This window comes from Macaca nemestrina, chromosome 20 (genome assembly GCF_043159975.1).
Source record: "Macaca nemestrina isolate mMacNem1 chromosome 20, mMacNem.hap1, whole genome shotgun sequence".
NCBI classification, from domain to species: Eukaryota; Metazoa; Chordata; class Mammalia; order Primates; family Cercopithecidae; genus Macaca; species Macaca nemestrina.
This window is the reverse complement of record NC_092144.1, coordinates 55,195,781-55,210,040: the sequence shown is the minus strand read 5'-3', so window position 1 is coordinate 55,210,040 and position 14,260 is coordinate 55,195,781. Positions and strand designations below refer to the sequence as shown.

At 52.6% G+C, this 14,260-nt stretch overlaps 1 protein-coding gene across 4 annotated transcripts in view; it reads right to left on the bottom strand.

Annotated features, from left to right (window-relative positions):
- Nucleotides 1-14,260, bottom strand: part of LOC105478526 (CLPTM1 regulator of GABA type A receptor forward trafficking) — a 41,064-nt gene that overhangs the window by 7,076 nt on the left and 19,728 nt on the right. For all 4 annotated transcript variants that reach the window (XM_011735916.3, XM_011735917.3, XM_071087124.1 and 1 more), the window contains exons 4-7: nucleotides 13,772-13,930; nucleotides 10,925-11,042; nucleotides 1,494-1,579; nucleotides 212-332 (exon numbers count right to left, since the gene is read on the bottom strand). In XM_011735916.3, coding sequence (XP_011734218.2) covers nucleotides 212-332; nucleotides 1,494-1,579; nucleotides 10,925-11,042; nucleotides 13,772-13,930 — 484 coding nt within the window. The remainder of the gene's footprint in view (nucleotides 1-211; nucleotides 333-1,493; nucleotides 1,580-10,924; nucleotides 11,043-13,771; nucleotides 13,931-14,260) is intronic.

Genomic DNA, 14,260 nt, shown 5'->3' with positions numbered 1-14,260 from the left:
GGCATATGGGAGTCAGTCCTGGTGACCCCAGGGGTGGGGGTGTGGGAGAGGGAGAGGACATGGGAAGGGGATAGGACAGGGTGGGGAGCTTGGGAGAGTAGAGCCCTAGAAAGCTCTCTCAGGTGGATGGGGCCAGGAGAAGACAAAGAGATGGGCCCCGAGCACCCTCCCAGAGGCCTCTGCAAGCAGCTGGCAGGGCTGGGGAGCTTACATTGATCCAGGGGAGGGGGCACACTGCCCTTCACCCACGGCGTGTGGTCGTCCACGATGTTGATGGTGATGTTGGGGTGCCAATGGGAGATCACCTCCACGGGCCCATAGTCCTCAGCCCTCTGAGGCAACATGTGGGGAAAGTCCTCAGAGGCAGGTGGAGGTGCCCAGGGACCATCAGCCTCTGCACACTTCCTCCCAAGGGTTCCCATGAAAATCTTAATCTTTGCTTTCTAGTTTTTGAGATGGGGTCTTGCCATGCTGCCCAAGCTGGTCTTGAATTCCTGGGCTCAAGCACGATCCTCCCACCTCAGCCTCCCAAAGTGCTGAGATTAGAGGCGTGAGCCACCATGGACAGCTTCTTTTTTCTTTCTTTCTTTTCTCTCTCTTTTTTGGGAGAGATGGGGTCTCACTATGCTGCCTGGGCTGATCTTGAACTCCCGGGCTCAAGTGATCCTTCTGCTTCAGCCTTCCAAAGCGCTGGGATTACAGGCATGAGCCACCTCCCCTGACAACCTTGGCAGCAGAGTATCAGCCACCACAGCAAGTGCTGGCAGAGGGCTCTCCTCCCTCGGCTTAGAGATTACGCTACCCAGGACCCTTCGGGCCACCAACAGGATCCTTCCACCCCACATGCAGAAAACCGAGGCCTGCAGAGGTAGGGGCAGGGCTGGCATCCTAGGCCAGGCTGCGAAGCCCAGCCTCATGACAGCAGGCTCCACACACTCTTGCACGGTGGCCTCACCTCCATGAGGAGGGACCACCCCTCCCACACAGGACCACCCGCGGAGAGGGGAAATCTCTTGGTGCCCACTGCAGGTTAACCACAGATTAACTGCCTGGCTCCCCAGCCCACCAGGAGTGACAGCAACTATTAATCCTGCAGTTCCTACTAAAGTCATATTCTCATGTGCCTGCTTCATGCTGGGCTGAGCTTGGGCTCTGGGGCCTGACTGTGTGGGTGAGAGTCCCTGGCCTGCCACTTCCTGGCTGTAAGATTCAACAAGTGTCCTCATGTGAGAATGGGACTGTGATGCAGCCCCCTCCCAGGCTGGCGAGAGGCCCGGGTAACCCTGCCTGGGATCCCCCCTACTTCCTGAGAGGCAGCTGCCTCCTGACCCCATTTCCCAGAGGAGGAGCCCAGTGCTCAGGGAGGGGAGGTGGCGTGACCGAGCCGGCATGGTGGCTCAGTGGTGGTGACAGATGACAGCCCCAGTGGTCTGGTATGAGCTGTGAATGGCCTGGCTTGGTCCCCATAGGCCCTGACAACCCTGCCCGTTTACCTTGATCATTTCTGGGTCCGCTTCTGTCTCTCCTGTCAGCAGGTTCTTGGTTTTCTGAAATCGCCTGCGCTTGTATTTGTTGATCACTGTGGTTGGGAGGTGGGGAAAGGAGGGGACATGAGACCTGCCGGGACCTGCAGCCTCCAGAGCCCGGACCCCTGCCCACCAGCAACGGCTCACAGTCTCCTGGCATCCACCTAGCACTCACCTGCTGAGATCAGTGTGACCTGGAATGCCAGAACTGCCTCCCCAAATCTCAACCAATCACAGTTCCTCATGATCATGGGGACACTACCATCACCAAATGCCCCAGGCAGAAACCCCAGCTCAGCAGGGCACTGTAATCCTGGCACTTTGGGAGGCCGGGGAAGGCGGATCACCTGAGGTCAGGAGTTTGCGACCAGCCTGGCCAACATGGTGAAATCCCCGTCTCTAATAAAAATACAAAAATCAGCCAGGTGTGGTGGCAGGTGCCTGTAATCCCAACTACTCGGGAGGCTGAGGCAGGAGAATCGCTTGAACAAGGGAGGTGGAGGTTACAGTAAGCTGAGATCGCACTGTTGCACTTCAGCCTCGGCAACAAGAGCAAAACTCCGTCTCAAAAAAAAAAAGAAAAGAAAAAAGAAAAAAACAAATAAATAAATAAAATCAAGTGACTAATCATGGCATCCTGCAGCTTTGGAACCCCAGACACTCACCATAGCCCCGGTGACCTCTCAACCCTCAACACCTTCCACTTCTCCTCAAATATGCCAACCCGGGGCCTCCGGGTGTGCTGCCCTGTGTCCCAGGAACGCATGCCCCGACACAATCTTCGTGGCCTGGCTCCTCCGTGGCGTTCAAGTGCCTGGCAGAATATCCTTCTTCCACAGGGCTTCCCTGGCCACCCCACTGAATGAGGTTATGCAGTCATTCTCCTGCCAGCTTGTTTCCTTCACAACATTTCACCACTATCCAAAACTTAGCCGGTGGTTTACCTGCCTGCTGTCTATCTCTGCAACCAGTGTGCAAACCCCGTGCGGAAATGTGGGTAGGGGCAGGGCCTGTTTGAACACACATGGAGCGCCTGCACAGGCTCAGCGATGACCAGTTGAATACATGACTATAAAAAGGCAGCAGATAGCTTCAGAGAAGGCCTGAAGCCACCAACATGAGAAACCAAGATGAGAAACACTTCGGGGTTGTGAATCCCCAGCCAGGAGTTGGCCTCACTTCCTCTCGAAGAGGCCAGGTTGGCCACAGGCTCCCTGCCACGTTGTCCCAAACGCTGCCGGGGAGGAAGGGGCTTGTGCGTGCCCACGCTGCATCCCCCAACCTCTGCCCTAGCCTGGGGATGTTTCTGTTTTTTTCTGGAGACAGAGTCTCGCTCTGTCACCCAGGCTGGAGTGCAGTGGCACAATCTTGGCTCACTGCAAGCTCCGCCTCCAGGTTCAAGCGATTCTCCTGCCTCAGCCTCCCAAGAAGCTGGAACTACAGGCGCCTGCCACCACGCTCCGCTAATTTTTTGTATTTTTAGTAGAGACAGGGTTTCAGCGTGTTAGCCAGGATGGGCTCAATCTCCTGACCTCATGATCCGCCCGCCTCGGCCTCCCAAAGTGCTGGGATTACAGGTGTGAGTCACCGTGCCCAGCCCAAAAAGAAGCTAAGCATTTCTTTTTCTTTTTTTTTTGAGACAGAGTCTTGCTGTCATCCAAGCTGTAGTGCAGTGGTGTGATCTCGGCTCACTGCAACCTCTGACTCCCAGGTTCCAGCTATTCTCCCACCTCAGCCTCCTGGGTAGTTGGGACTATAGGCGTGTGCCACCATGCCCGGCTAATTTTGTATTTTCAGTAGAGACGGGGTGTCACCATGTTGCCCAGGCTGGTCTCAATCTCCTGGCCTCGTGATCTGCCCACCTCAGTCTCCCAAAGTGCTGGGATGACAGGCGTGAGCCACCGCGCCCGGGGACTTTTCAGCTCTTCCTTATGCTGGGAAGGATAACTCAGTCTGCTCTCCCTCAACTCTCCATCCTGCCCCCTGGGGCCAGGGAAAGACAGGGAAAGGGGAAGGAGACCTGGCCAACAGCGGGGGCTTGGAGGCAATCTTGCCTCTGAATCCTACAATCTAAGGGACACTGGTGAGTGACGTCACTTCCCTAAAGAAAAAAAGCCTCGCTTCTTCTTGGCCCAGGGCCTGCTGCTTATTAGCACAAACGTCATCCTTTTTTTTTTTTTTGAGATGGAGTCTCACTCTGTTGCTCAGGCTGGAGAGCAGTGGCGCGATTTCAGTTCACTGTAAACTCCACCTCCGAAGTTCAAGCAATTCTCCTGCCTCAGCCTCCCGAGTAGCTGGGATTACAGGCATCCACCACCACGACCAGCAATTTTTGTATTTTTATTAGAGACAGGGTTTCACCATGTTGGCCAGGCTGGTCTCAAATTCTAACCTCAAGTGATCCACCTGCCTCGGCCTCCCAAATTGCTGGGACTACAGGCTTGAACCACCACCCTGGCCAATCCTCATCATTTCTATGATTATTAAATCATTGGGGTGGCCGGGCGCGGTGGCTCACGCCTGTAATCCCAGCACTTTGGGAGGCCGCGATGGGCGGATCACGAGGTCAGGAGATCAAGACCATCTGGGGAACATGGTGAAACCCTGTCTCTACTGAAAAATACAAAAAACTAGCCGGGCGAGGTGGCGGGCGCCTGTAGTCCCAGCTACTCGGGAGGCTGAGGCAGGAGAATGGTGTGAACCCGGGAAGCGGAGCTTGCAGTGAGCTAAGATCCAGCCACTGCCGGGCGCGGTGGCTCACGCCTGTAATCCCAGCACTTTGGGAGGCCGAGGCGGGCGGATCACAAGGTCAGGAGATCGAGACCACGGTGAAACCCCGTCTCTACTAAAAATACAAAAAATTAGCCAGGCGCGGTGGCGGGCGCCTGTAGTCCCAGCTACTCAGGAGGCTGAGGCAGGAGAATGGCGTAAACCCAGGAGGCGGAGCTTGCAGTGAGCCGAGATCGCGCCACTGCACTCCAGCCTGGGCGACAGAGCAAGACTCCGTCTCAAAAAAAAAAAAAAAAAAAAAAAAAAGAAAAGATCCAGCCACTGCATTCCAGCCTGGGCGACAGAGTGAGACGCCGTCTCAAAAAAAAAAAAAAAAAACAAACAAATAAATAATTGGGGATCTTCCTCCTGTGTCCAGGGGGAGAAGCCAACATTCAAGGGCTGACTTGGAGAAAATTCCAAGGGGACATGCCCCAATCCTGTCCACACCTGACAGAGACTGTCCAGAAAAGGGAGGGCCCCAGAGGGCAGTGCTGGCTGGTGGAGGGGGAGGCACAGGGGAGAGAGGCTTTGGCTCAGGCAGAGAACACATACTGCAGCTTAGAGGCATCCAGACCAGAGGGACCTGGCTCCCGTGGGGAGGAAAAAGCCCCCCTTTCTTGGAGGGAAATCTTCTAGAGCTGCATCATCCAGTATGGGGGTTGCTGGCCACATGCAGCTACTGGGCACTGCAAATATGTCTGGTCCAAACCAAAAAGTGCTGTAATATAAAACACACACTAGACCCCCTCTTTTTTTTTTTTTTTTTTTAAAGACATAGTCTTGCTCTGTCACCCAGACTGGAGTGCAGTGGCACGATTTCAGCTCGCTGCAACCTCTGCCTTCTGGGTTCAAGTGATTCTCCTGCCTCAGCCTCCCAAGTAGATGGAACTACAAGTGTTAGCCACCATGCCCGCCTAATTTTTGTATTTTTAGTATCTCTGGGGTTTCATTATGTTGGCCAGGCTGGTCTCAAACTCCTGGCCTCAAGGGATCCACCTGCCTCAACCTCCTAAAGTGCTGGGACTACAGACGTGAGCCACCATGCCCAGCCACACACACTAGATTCTGAAAACTGGCGCAAGGGGGGAAAAATGTAAAATATCTCACTTTTTTTTTTTTTTTTTGAGACGGAGTCTCGCTCTGCTGCCCAGGCTGGGGTGCAGTGGCCGGATCTCAGCTCACTGCAAGCTCCGCCTCCCAGGTTTACGCCATTCTCCTGCCTCAGCCTCCCGAGTAGCTGGGACTACAGGCGCCCGCCACCTCACCCGGCTACTTTTTTGTATTTTTTAGTAGAGACGGGGTTTCACCGTGTTAGCCAGGATGGTCTCGATCTCCTGACCTCGTGATCCGCCCGTCTCGGCCTCCCAAAGTGCTGGGATTACAGGCTTGAGCCACCGCGCCCGGCATATCTCACTTTTTATACTGATTATACGTTGAAATGAGAATACACTGAGCTCAATTAAACTATTACTATTAATCTCGTGGTTTCTCTTTACCTTTTTATTTGTGAGACAGGGTCTCCCTTTGTTACCCAGGCTAGAGTGTAGGGGTATGATCACTGCAGCCTCAACCTCCTGGGCTTGGGTGATCCTCCCACCTCAGGCTCCCAAGTAGCTGGGATTACAGGCATCCCCCACCATGCCTGGCTAATTTTTGTATTTTTATTAGGGGGGTTTTGCCATGTTGCCCAGGCTGGTCTCGAACTCCTAGGCTCAAGCGATCCTCTAGCCTCGGCTTCCCAAAGTGCTGGGATTACAGGTGTGAGCCAACACGGCCCTGGCCTTACCTTTTTATTATTTTATTTATGTTTCTTTTTGAGACAGGGTCTTGCTTTGTTGCTCAGGCTGAAGTGCAGTGGCCTGATCACAGCTCCCTGCAGCCTTGACCTCCTGGGCTCAAATGATCCTCCTACCTAAGCCTCCTGAGTTGGAGGACACTACAGGTGCACACCACCATATCTGGCTAATTTTAAAAAATTTTTTTGGCTCACGCCTGTAATCCAAACACTTTGGGAGGCCAAAGCGGGTGGGTCACCTCAGGTTGGGAGTTCAAGACCAGCCTGACCAACATGGAGAAACCCCCTCTCTACTATAAATACAAAATTAGCTGGGCGTGGTGGCACATGCCTGTAACCCCAGCTACTCGGGAGGCTGAGGCAGAATTGCTTGAACCTGGGAGATGGAGGCTGCAGCGAGCCAAGATCGTGCCATTGCACTCCAGCCTGGGCAACAAGAGTGAAACTCTGTCTCAAAAGAAAATCAGGCCAGGCGCGGTGGCTCACGCCTGTAATCTCAGCACTGTGGGAGGCCGAGATGGGTGGATCACGAGGTCAGGAGATCGAGACCATCCTGGCTAACACTGTGAAACCCTGTCTCTACTAAAAATACAAAAATTAGCCGAGCGTGGTAGCAGGCGCCTGTAGTCCCAGCTACACGGGAGGCTGAGGCAAGAGAATGTTGTGAACCCAGGAGGCGGAGATTGCAGTGAGTGGAGATCACGCCACTGCACTCCAGCCTAGGCAACAGAGCGAGATTCCATCTCAAAAAAATAAATAAAAAATAAAACAGGGGGTCCAGTGTGTGTTTTATATCACAGCACTTCTTGGTTTGAACCAGCCATATCTGCAGTGCACTCCAGCCTGGGCAACAGAGCGAGACTCCGTCTCAAAAAAAAAAAAAAAAAATCAAATAGGCCGGGCGCGGTGGCTCATGCCTGTAATCCCAGTACTTTGGGAGGCCAAGGCGGGCAAATCATGAGGTCAGGAGATCAAGACCATCCTGGCTAACACGGTGAAACCCAGTCTCTACTAAAAATACAAAAAAATTAGCCAGGCATGGTGGCAGGCGCCTGTAGTCCCAGCTACTCAGGAGGCTGAGGCAGGAGAATGGGGTGAACCCGGGAGGCAGTGGTTGCAATGAGCCAAGATCCCGCCATGCATTCCAGCCTGAGCAACAGAGCGAGACTCCATCTCCAAAAAAATAAAAATAAATAATAAAATAAATAAAATTTAAAAATAAAAAATAAAATTTCTTTTTGTAGAGATGAGGTCTCCCTATGTTGCCAGGGCTGGCCTTGAACTCCTGGGCTCAAGTGATCCTCTCACTTTGGCCCCCCAAAGTACTGGGATTGCAGGCATGAGCCACTGTGCCTGGCCTGTCTTTACCTTTTTACTCTTCAGTCTTTTTCTATTGGAAATATTTTAATGCCTTCTCTGGCTCACATCCTATCTCCATGAGATGGAGCTGCTCTAGAATACTGATTACTGGCCTTTTGGGAAGAAAAGGGGCTTTTCTTTTCTTTTTTATTTTGAGATGGAGTCTTGCTCTGTCACCCAGGCTGGAGTGCAGTGGCGCAATCTCAGCTCACTGCAATCTCTGCCTCCGGGGTCCAAGCGATTCTCCCACCTCAGCCTCCCGAGTAGCTGGGATTACAGACATGTGCTACCATGCCCAACTAAGTTTTGTATTTTTAGTAGAGACAGGGTTTCACCATGTTGGTCAGGCTGTTCTTGAACTCCTGACCTTAAGAGACCTGCCTGCCTTGGCCTCCCAAAGTGCTGGGTTTCCAGGTGTGAGCCACCACAGCCAGCCCAAAGGGGGCTTTTCTGAACTCACACTCTCCTTCACCCTAGAGTTGGTGGGTGGCTCACTCCAAGTCCTTCTGTGTCCCTGCTCTGAGGATCCCAGCTCCAAGGCTGGGGAGGGAGGCCTGCATGATTCTAGTATGCTTTACAGGTTCACTGTCTGCAGATTCTATTTTACAGACCAGACTGACTGTGAATAAACCTCACCACACAGTGACATGGATCACACATTCACTAAAGACAAAACCACAGAAAATACTGGTATCGATTTAGGTTAACGGAATGATTAGGTGATCGTCAAATGGGGGTACAAGAATACGATGAAGAGTTAACCACCTGGGTCACCTTCAGAGTGACCTCTGAAGCACGGGGCATTTTAACCCAGACCCCTGATGTATCCCTCTCTGCAGGGAAACATCTGTGAGACCAACCCTGTAGGTCACACCCTTCAAGCCACTTCTGCCCGGTTCTCCAAAGATCTCACTACATCTCAGCCGGGTGGGACACACCAACGCAGCATTTTCTGCAGACACACTCACTCAGAATGGCGCTCAACTAACTCCAGAAGACCTTTCCAAGTCATTTCTGGGGACCCACATAGAGTCATCTTTTCATTCCATCCAGTATAGGTGATAAAAAAATTATCATCTTTTAGGATATTTTTATACTAAAAGAAGTAGGTAAGACCTAACTCATACAAATAGAATTCCGTCTGTTGCTGCGCCACCCAAAACCAGCCAGATGGATCTTAACCAAATCCACAGGGAATGTCTGGAATAGTCCTCAATAAAATGAAAGCTAGGTGGAGTACACAGAACTCCCGTTAGGAGAATGGGGGGCTGAGGAAGCCATTCTCCAGATCTGTTCAAACAGGTACAGTGAGAGATTTCTAAGGCTGCCCATCAGGAGACAGAGGACTCAAGGAAAAAGGTCACGCAGAACCAGGAAAGGCTGGGTGTGGTGGCTCACACCTGTAATCCCAACACTTTGGGAGGCCGAGGTGGACGGATCACTTGAAGTCAGGAGTTTGAGGCCAGACTGGCCAACACGGTGAGACTCCGTCTCTACTAAAAATACAAAAACTAGCCGGGTGTAGTGGCGTGTGCCTGCAGTCCCAGCTATTTGGGAGGCTAAGGTGGGAGAATCACTTGAACTCGGGAGGTGTAAACTGTGGTGAGCTGAGATAGTCCATTGCACTCCAGCCTGGGTGACAGAGTGAGATCTTGTCTTTAAAAAAAAAAAAAAAGGGTCAGACAAGCAGAAAGATGACAATAATTATTGTCCCGAAAACAAGAGGATGGACAATGCTATGGTTTGAATATTTGTCCTGGCCAAAAGTCATGCTGATTCTCTCACTCCAGTCTCCCAAGTAGCTGGGACTACTGACGTACTCTAGTACTCCCCACTCCCACTGAAATTTAACCCCCAGTGTGCCAGTACTGAGAGATGGGGCTTTTAAGAGGTGACTGGGTCATGAGGGCCCTCCCCTCAGGAACTGATTAACCCATTCATGGATTAGTGGATTAATGGATTAATGAGTTATCATGGGAGTAGAAGTGGTAGTCTTATTTTTTATTACTATTGTTTTTTCAGAGACGTGGACTTGCTCTGTCACCCAGGCTGGAATGCCATAGTGCAATCACAGCTCATTGCATCCTCGACCTCCCACACTCAATCAATCCTCCCCCTCAGCCTCCCATGTAGCTGGAACCACAGGTGCTCACCACCATACCTGGCTATTATTTTTTGTAGTGACGAAGTCTCACCATGTTGCCCACACTGTTCTTTGAATGTTATCTATCTTTTTTTTTTTGAGACGGAGTCTTGCTCTGTCACCAGGCTGGAGTGCAATGGCGCGATATCGGCTCACTGCAATCTCTGCCTCCTGGATTCAAGCAATTCTCCTGCCTCAGCCTCCCAAGCAGCTGAGATTACAGGCGCGTGCTACCACGCCCAGCTAATTTTTGTATTTTTAGTAGAGACGGGGTTTCACCATGTTGGCCAGGATGGTCTCTATCTCTTGACCTCGTGATCTACCCACCTCAGCCTCCCAAAGTGTTGGGATTACAGGCATGAGCCACCACGCCCGGCTATCTTCTTTTTTGTTTATGAGACCGAGTTTCGCTCTTGTTGCCCAGGCTGGAATGCAATAGCGCAATCACAGCTCACCACAACCTCTACCTCCCGGGTTCAAGCAATTCTCCTGCCCCAGTTTCCCGAGTAGCTGGGATTACAGGCATGCACCACCACTCCTGGCTAATTTTGTATTTTTAGTAGAGACCAGGTTCCTCCATGTTGGTCAGGCTGGTCTCGAATCCCTGACCTCAGGTGATCCGCCTGCCTCAGCCTCCCAAAGTGCTGGGATTACACGAGTGAGCCACTGTGCCCGGCCTCTATCTATCTTTTTGAGAGGTTCTCAGTCTGTCACCTAGGCTGGAGTGCAGTGGTGTGATCCTGGCTCACTGCAACCTCCACCTCCTGGGCTCAAGTGATCCTCCCACCTCAGCCTCCTGAACACCTGGGACTACAGGCACAGGCCCAGCTAATTTTTTTATCTTTTGGTAGAGACAGGGTTTCGCCATGTTTCCCAGGCTGGTCTCAAACTCCTGGGCTCAAACAATCCTGCCCACCTCATCTCCCAAAGTGCTAGGATTACAGGCGTGAACCACTGCACCCAGCCCACAAATTATTTTTGAGTGTCTATTTCTATCAGGCCCCTACTGTGCACAAGTCAACCCTGGCCCTTCCCCCTTGGTGAAGGACGTCTCCTCCTCTCCAAGAGTCCCCGTCTCCAGCTGCTTTTTCTGGCCAATTCCTCTCTGGTCCCTGAGCCCTTCCTCCGTAGGTCTCCCTCCTTAGTGTCTATAGGGCTCATTAAGGCTGGGTGGGGCTTGAGCCTGCCCTGCCAATCCCATCCTCTTTGAGTGCAGGCTTCCTGCCTGTCCTCCTGGACCTGGGATTTATTGTCCGCCACACCAGCCTGGGGGCTCCCAGGATGCTGGCCCCCTGGACAGTAGGTCCTAGCTGCAGGGGAGTGACTTACTGCGGGACATGTGGACTGTGGCAAGGCGGCGGTACAGTGCCTTCTGCCGGGGGTCTGGGTGGAAGCCACTCTTGGTGAAGTAAACGTGGATGTAGATGGAGCCGTTCTGCTGGACGCTCTGCAAAAGCGGGAAGGTCAGGTGGGCAGGCTGGGCAACTGGGGTGAAGGAAACGTTAAAGCCCTGCCTGGCACCCGTCCCCAGCAGTTTCCTCCCCGTCAATTCTCTGGCCATTTACTGAGTACTCAGGGTGAGGCATGTAGTTGGGTGGCAGTAAATGGGGGGAAATGCTGGAGTCAGACTCAGACGCCCACTCTACCCGCCATGGCCGTGTGAGCTCAGCTTCTCTCTAAGCCTCAGGGCCCCACCTAGAGGATGCGAGGTCCCCACAGCACTGACCTGAGGGTACTACTGCAGGGACTACCTGGAGCACTGGCACACAGCTCAGTCAACAAGCTCTCGTTAAGCTCACTCAACAGGAAGAAGCAGCTGACCGACATGGAGCTCCTACTACGGGCCAGACCTTGCCCTGGGTACTTCAGACAATAGCTCCCTAATCTAATGAGTTAACACACATGTAACATGTCAACCGTATGCAATGGGTCATGTTACCACCCCATTTTGTAGATGAGGCAAACGGGGCTCATGCCAAGGGGTCATACAGTGTGTGGCAAGTATGCAGATGGAAACCCAGTCTGTGGGCTCCTGGGTGCTACTCCCTGCTACCTCCAGCTGGCCCCTCTCTGTCCAAGTCTTCCTCATTATCTCATCAAGTCTCCTTGCCTCCCAGGGAAGGGGGACTATTCTCACTTGATACAGATGAGGAAACTGAGGCTTCGAGAAGGGAGGCAAGTTGTCCAGGGTCACTGAGTGGAGACAAAGGTGAGCACTGAACCTCTCTGATCTTTGAGCAGAGCTCGGATTCACTTGGTCCCATTGTGTTCTCCTCACTCTCCTGTCTTTTTTAGAGATGGGGTCTTGCTGTGTTGCCCAGGCTGGAGTGCACTGGCTATTTGCAGTTGTGATCGTGGCACACTACAGTTCTACACTCCTGGGCTCTAGCCGTTCTGCCACCTCAGCCTCCTGAGTAGCTGTGCTTACAGGCACGTGCCACTGTGCCCAGCATTCCCGCCTTTTAAGTCCACTCAGACCCCACCTTGAAGCTTCAACTTAGATCCAAGCCCTTGGAAGCAGATCCCCCTGCTGGGCCTGCCAGGCCCTGGTCCTTCCTTGGATCTTGGGGCAAGGCCTGGGGGCTGGGCTTGAGGTCTCTGTGGGAGCCACCTCTCAGTGCAGGTCAGAAAGTCCAGCTGGGTGGGGTGGTTCATGCCTGTAATCCCAGCACTTTGGGAGGCTGAGGTGAGAGGATCACTTGAGCTCAGGAGTTTGAGACCAGCCTGGGCAACATGTTGAGACCCCATCTCTACGAAAAACACAAAAAATTAGCTGGGCATGGTGGTGCATGCCTGTTGTCCTAGCTACTTGGGAGGCTGAGGTGAAAGGATGGCTTGAGCCCATGAGGTTGAGGCTGCAGTGAGCTATTAACTGTGCCACTGCACTCTAGCCTAGGCAACAGAGCAAGACCCCATCTCAAAAAGAAAAGAATGATGGCTGGGCATGGTGTCTCACACCTGTCCCAGCACTTTGGGAGGCTGAGGCAGGCGGATCACTTGAGGTCAGGAGTTCAAGACCAGCCTGGCCAACATAGTGAAACCCTGTCTCTACTAAAAAAATACAAAAATTAGCTGGGTGTGATCATGTGTGCCTATAATCCCAGCTACTCAGGAGGCTGACACGAGAACCACTTGAACCTAGGAGGTGGAAGCTGCAGTGAGCCAAGGTCACGCCACTGCACTCCAGACTGGGTAACAGAGCGAGACGCTGTCTCAAAAAAAAAAAAAAACAAACTGTGTTCACATTCTGCTTCTAGCCACCCAGACAGAAACAGAACAGAAATGTGCCCTCCACCCCAAAGCTGAGAAGGCCTGCTGGGGAGAAAGGAATGAGGGCAGCTGTCTTGGACTCAGCCAAAGAAGGCCCCAAAGAGATGTCCCTTTCACTTGTTCGGTACTTGTTGATTCTGTCCCCAGCCCCACGTTGGGCAGTGCTGGGGATGTGGAAGTGATCTAGGCAGCCCAGCCTTATTATCACAAGGCTCACAGTCCCATGCAGGAGTCCCAGTGAGGCCCCAGAATGGGCTGGGATGGGGAAGTCCAGCAGGTGTGACAACCCAGAGAGGGTGCTTAACCAAGTCTGAGTGCTCTGGGGTCAGGGAGGGCTTCCAGGAGGAGGCAGGATTTGAGCCTAGGGCTGCAAGAGTCCACAGCCATAGAGCCTGAGTCTGAATCTCTCATGCAATGTGGCCTTGGGTAAATGACCTTCCCTCTCTATGTCTCAGTTTCCTCATATGTCAAATGAGAATAGCAGTTCCTGCTTCAGAGGGTTTCTGGTAGGTTTCCATGAGTCAGCCTAGCTTAGTACACTGCACTTAGCTCAATCAACATTAACTAATGTTATTTTGAAATGGGGCTGCCTGATAAACTGGTGATAGGCAAACATCCCCAAGGACAATTACTAATCTTTCACCGGTTTCAAGTCAAGGACTGCACAACCTTAGAGGTAGCCAGCAGGGTCCCAGGCCAATTCCACCCATATCTACCTTTTTCATAGGGGAAAGTGAAGCCCAGAGACCTCAGGGACCAGCCTGTGGTCACAGAGCGTGTGAGCCCAAGGAAGGGCCAAGCCTGGAGCCCAAACTCCACACTGTCTCAGCAAGGAGCGGACTGGAGGAAAGGTCCTTCAGTGCCAGTCAAGCAGCCATGGGGCCAGAAACCAAGAGCTGCCCCCACCTGTGGGATGTCAAGCTCAGCAAAGTGCTCATAGCAGCCGTCTGAGTTCTCGCCGCTAGTCCAGTCGCCATACACAAGATCGTGCTGCTCCCAGAAGAGTGCCGACGTGGCGTTGAAGTCTGTAAAGTGCTCGTGCTCTGAGATGTACACATGCAGGTTCTGTTGGGACAGAAGGCGACAGAGCTCAGGCCCGCTCTTGAGAGCCTTTGCAGGCTGGCTAAAGAGTAGATGAAGAGCTATGGCAGCGGTCAGCACACGTAGAAGAACAGTAATTACAGAGGGCAGGGGAGAGGAGAGAGGAAGAGCAGCAGAGAGAACATATTTTCTCTTTTCTCATACCACCATGTCTGTCCTGGTCTGAGCCTGTGAAGTCAACGAACAAAGAACTCTTGGAGACTGGCCAGTCTGCCAATTAGAATTTAGGGGTAGGAAGGGGCAGAAGCTCCCTGAATGATCTCCTGCCCTAGTGGCTGCTGGGCCTTCCTGGTC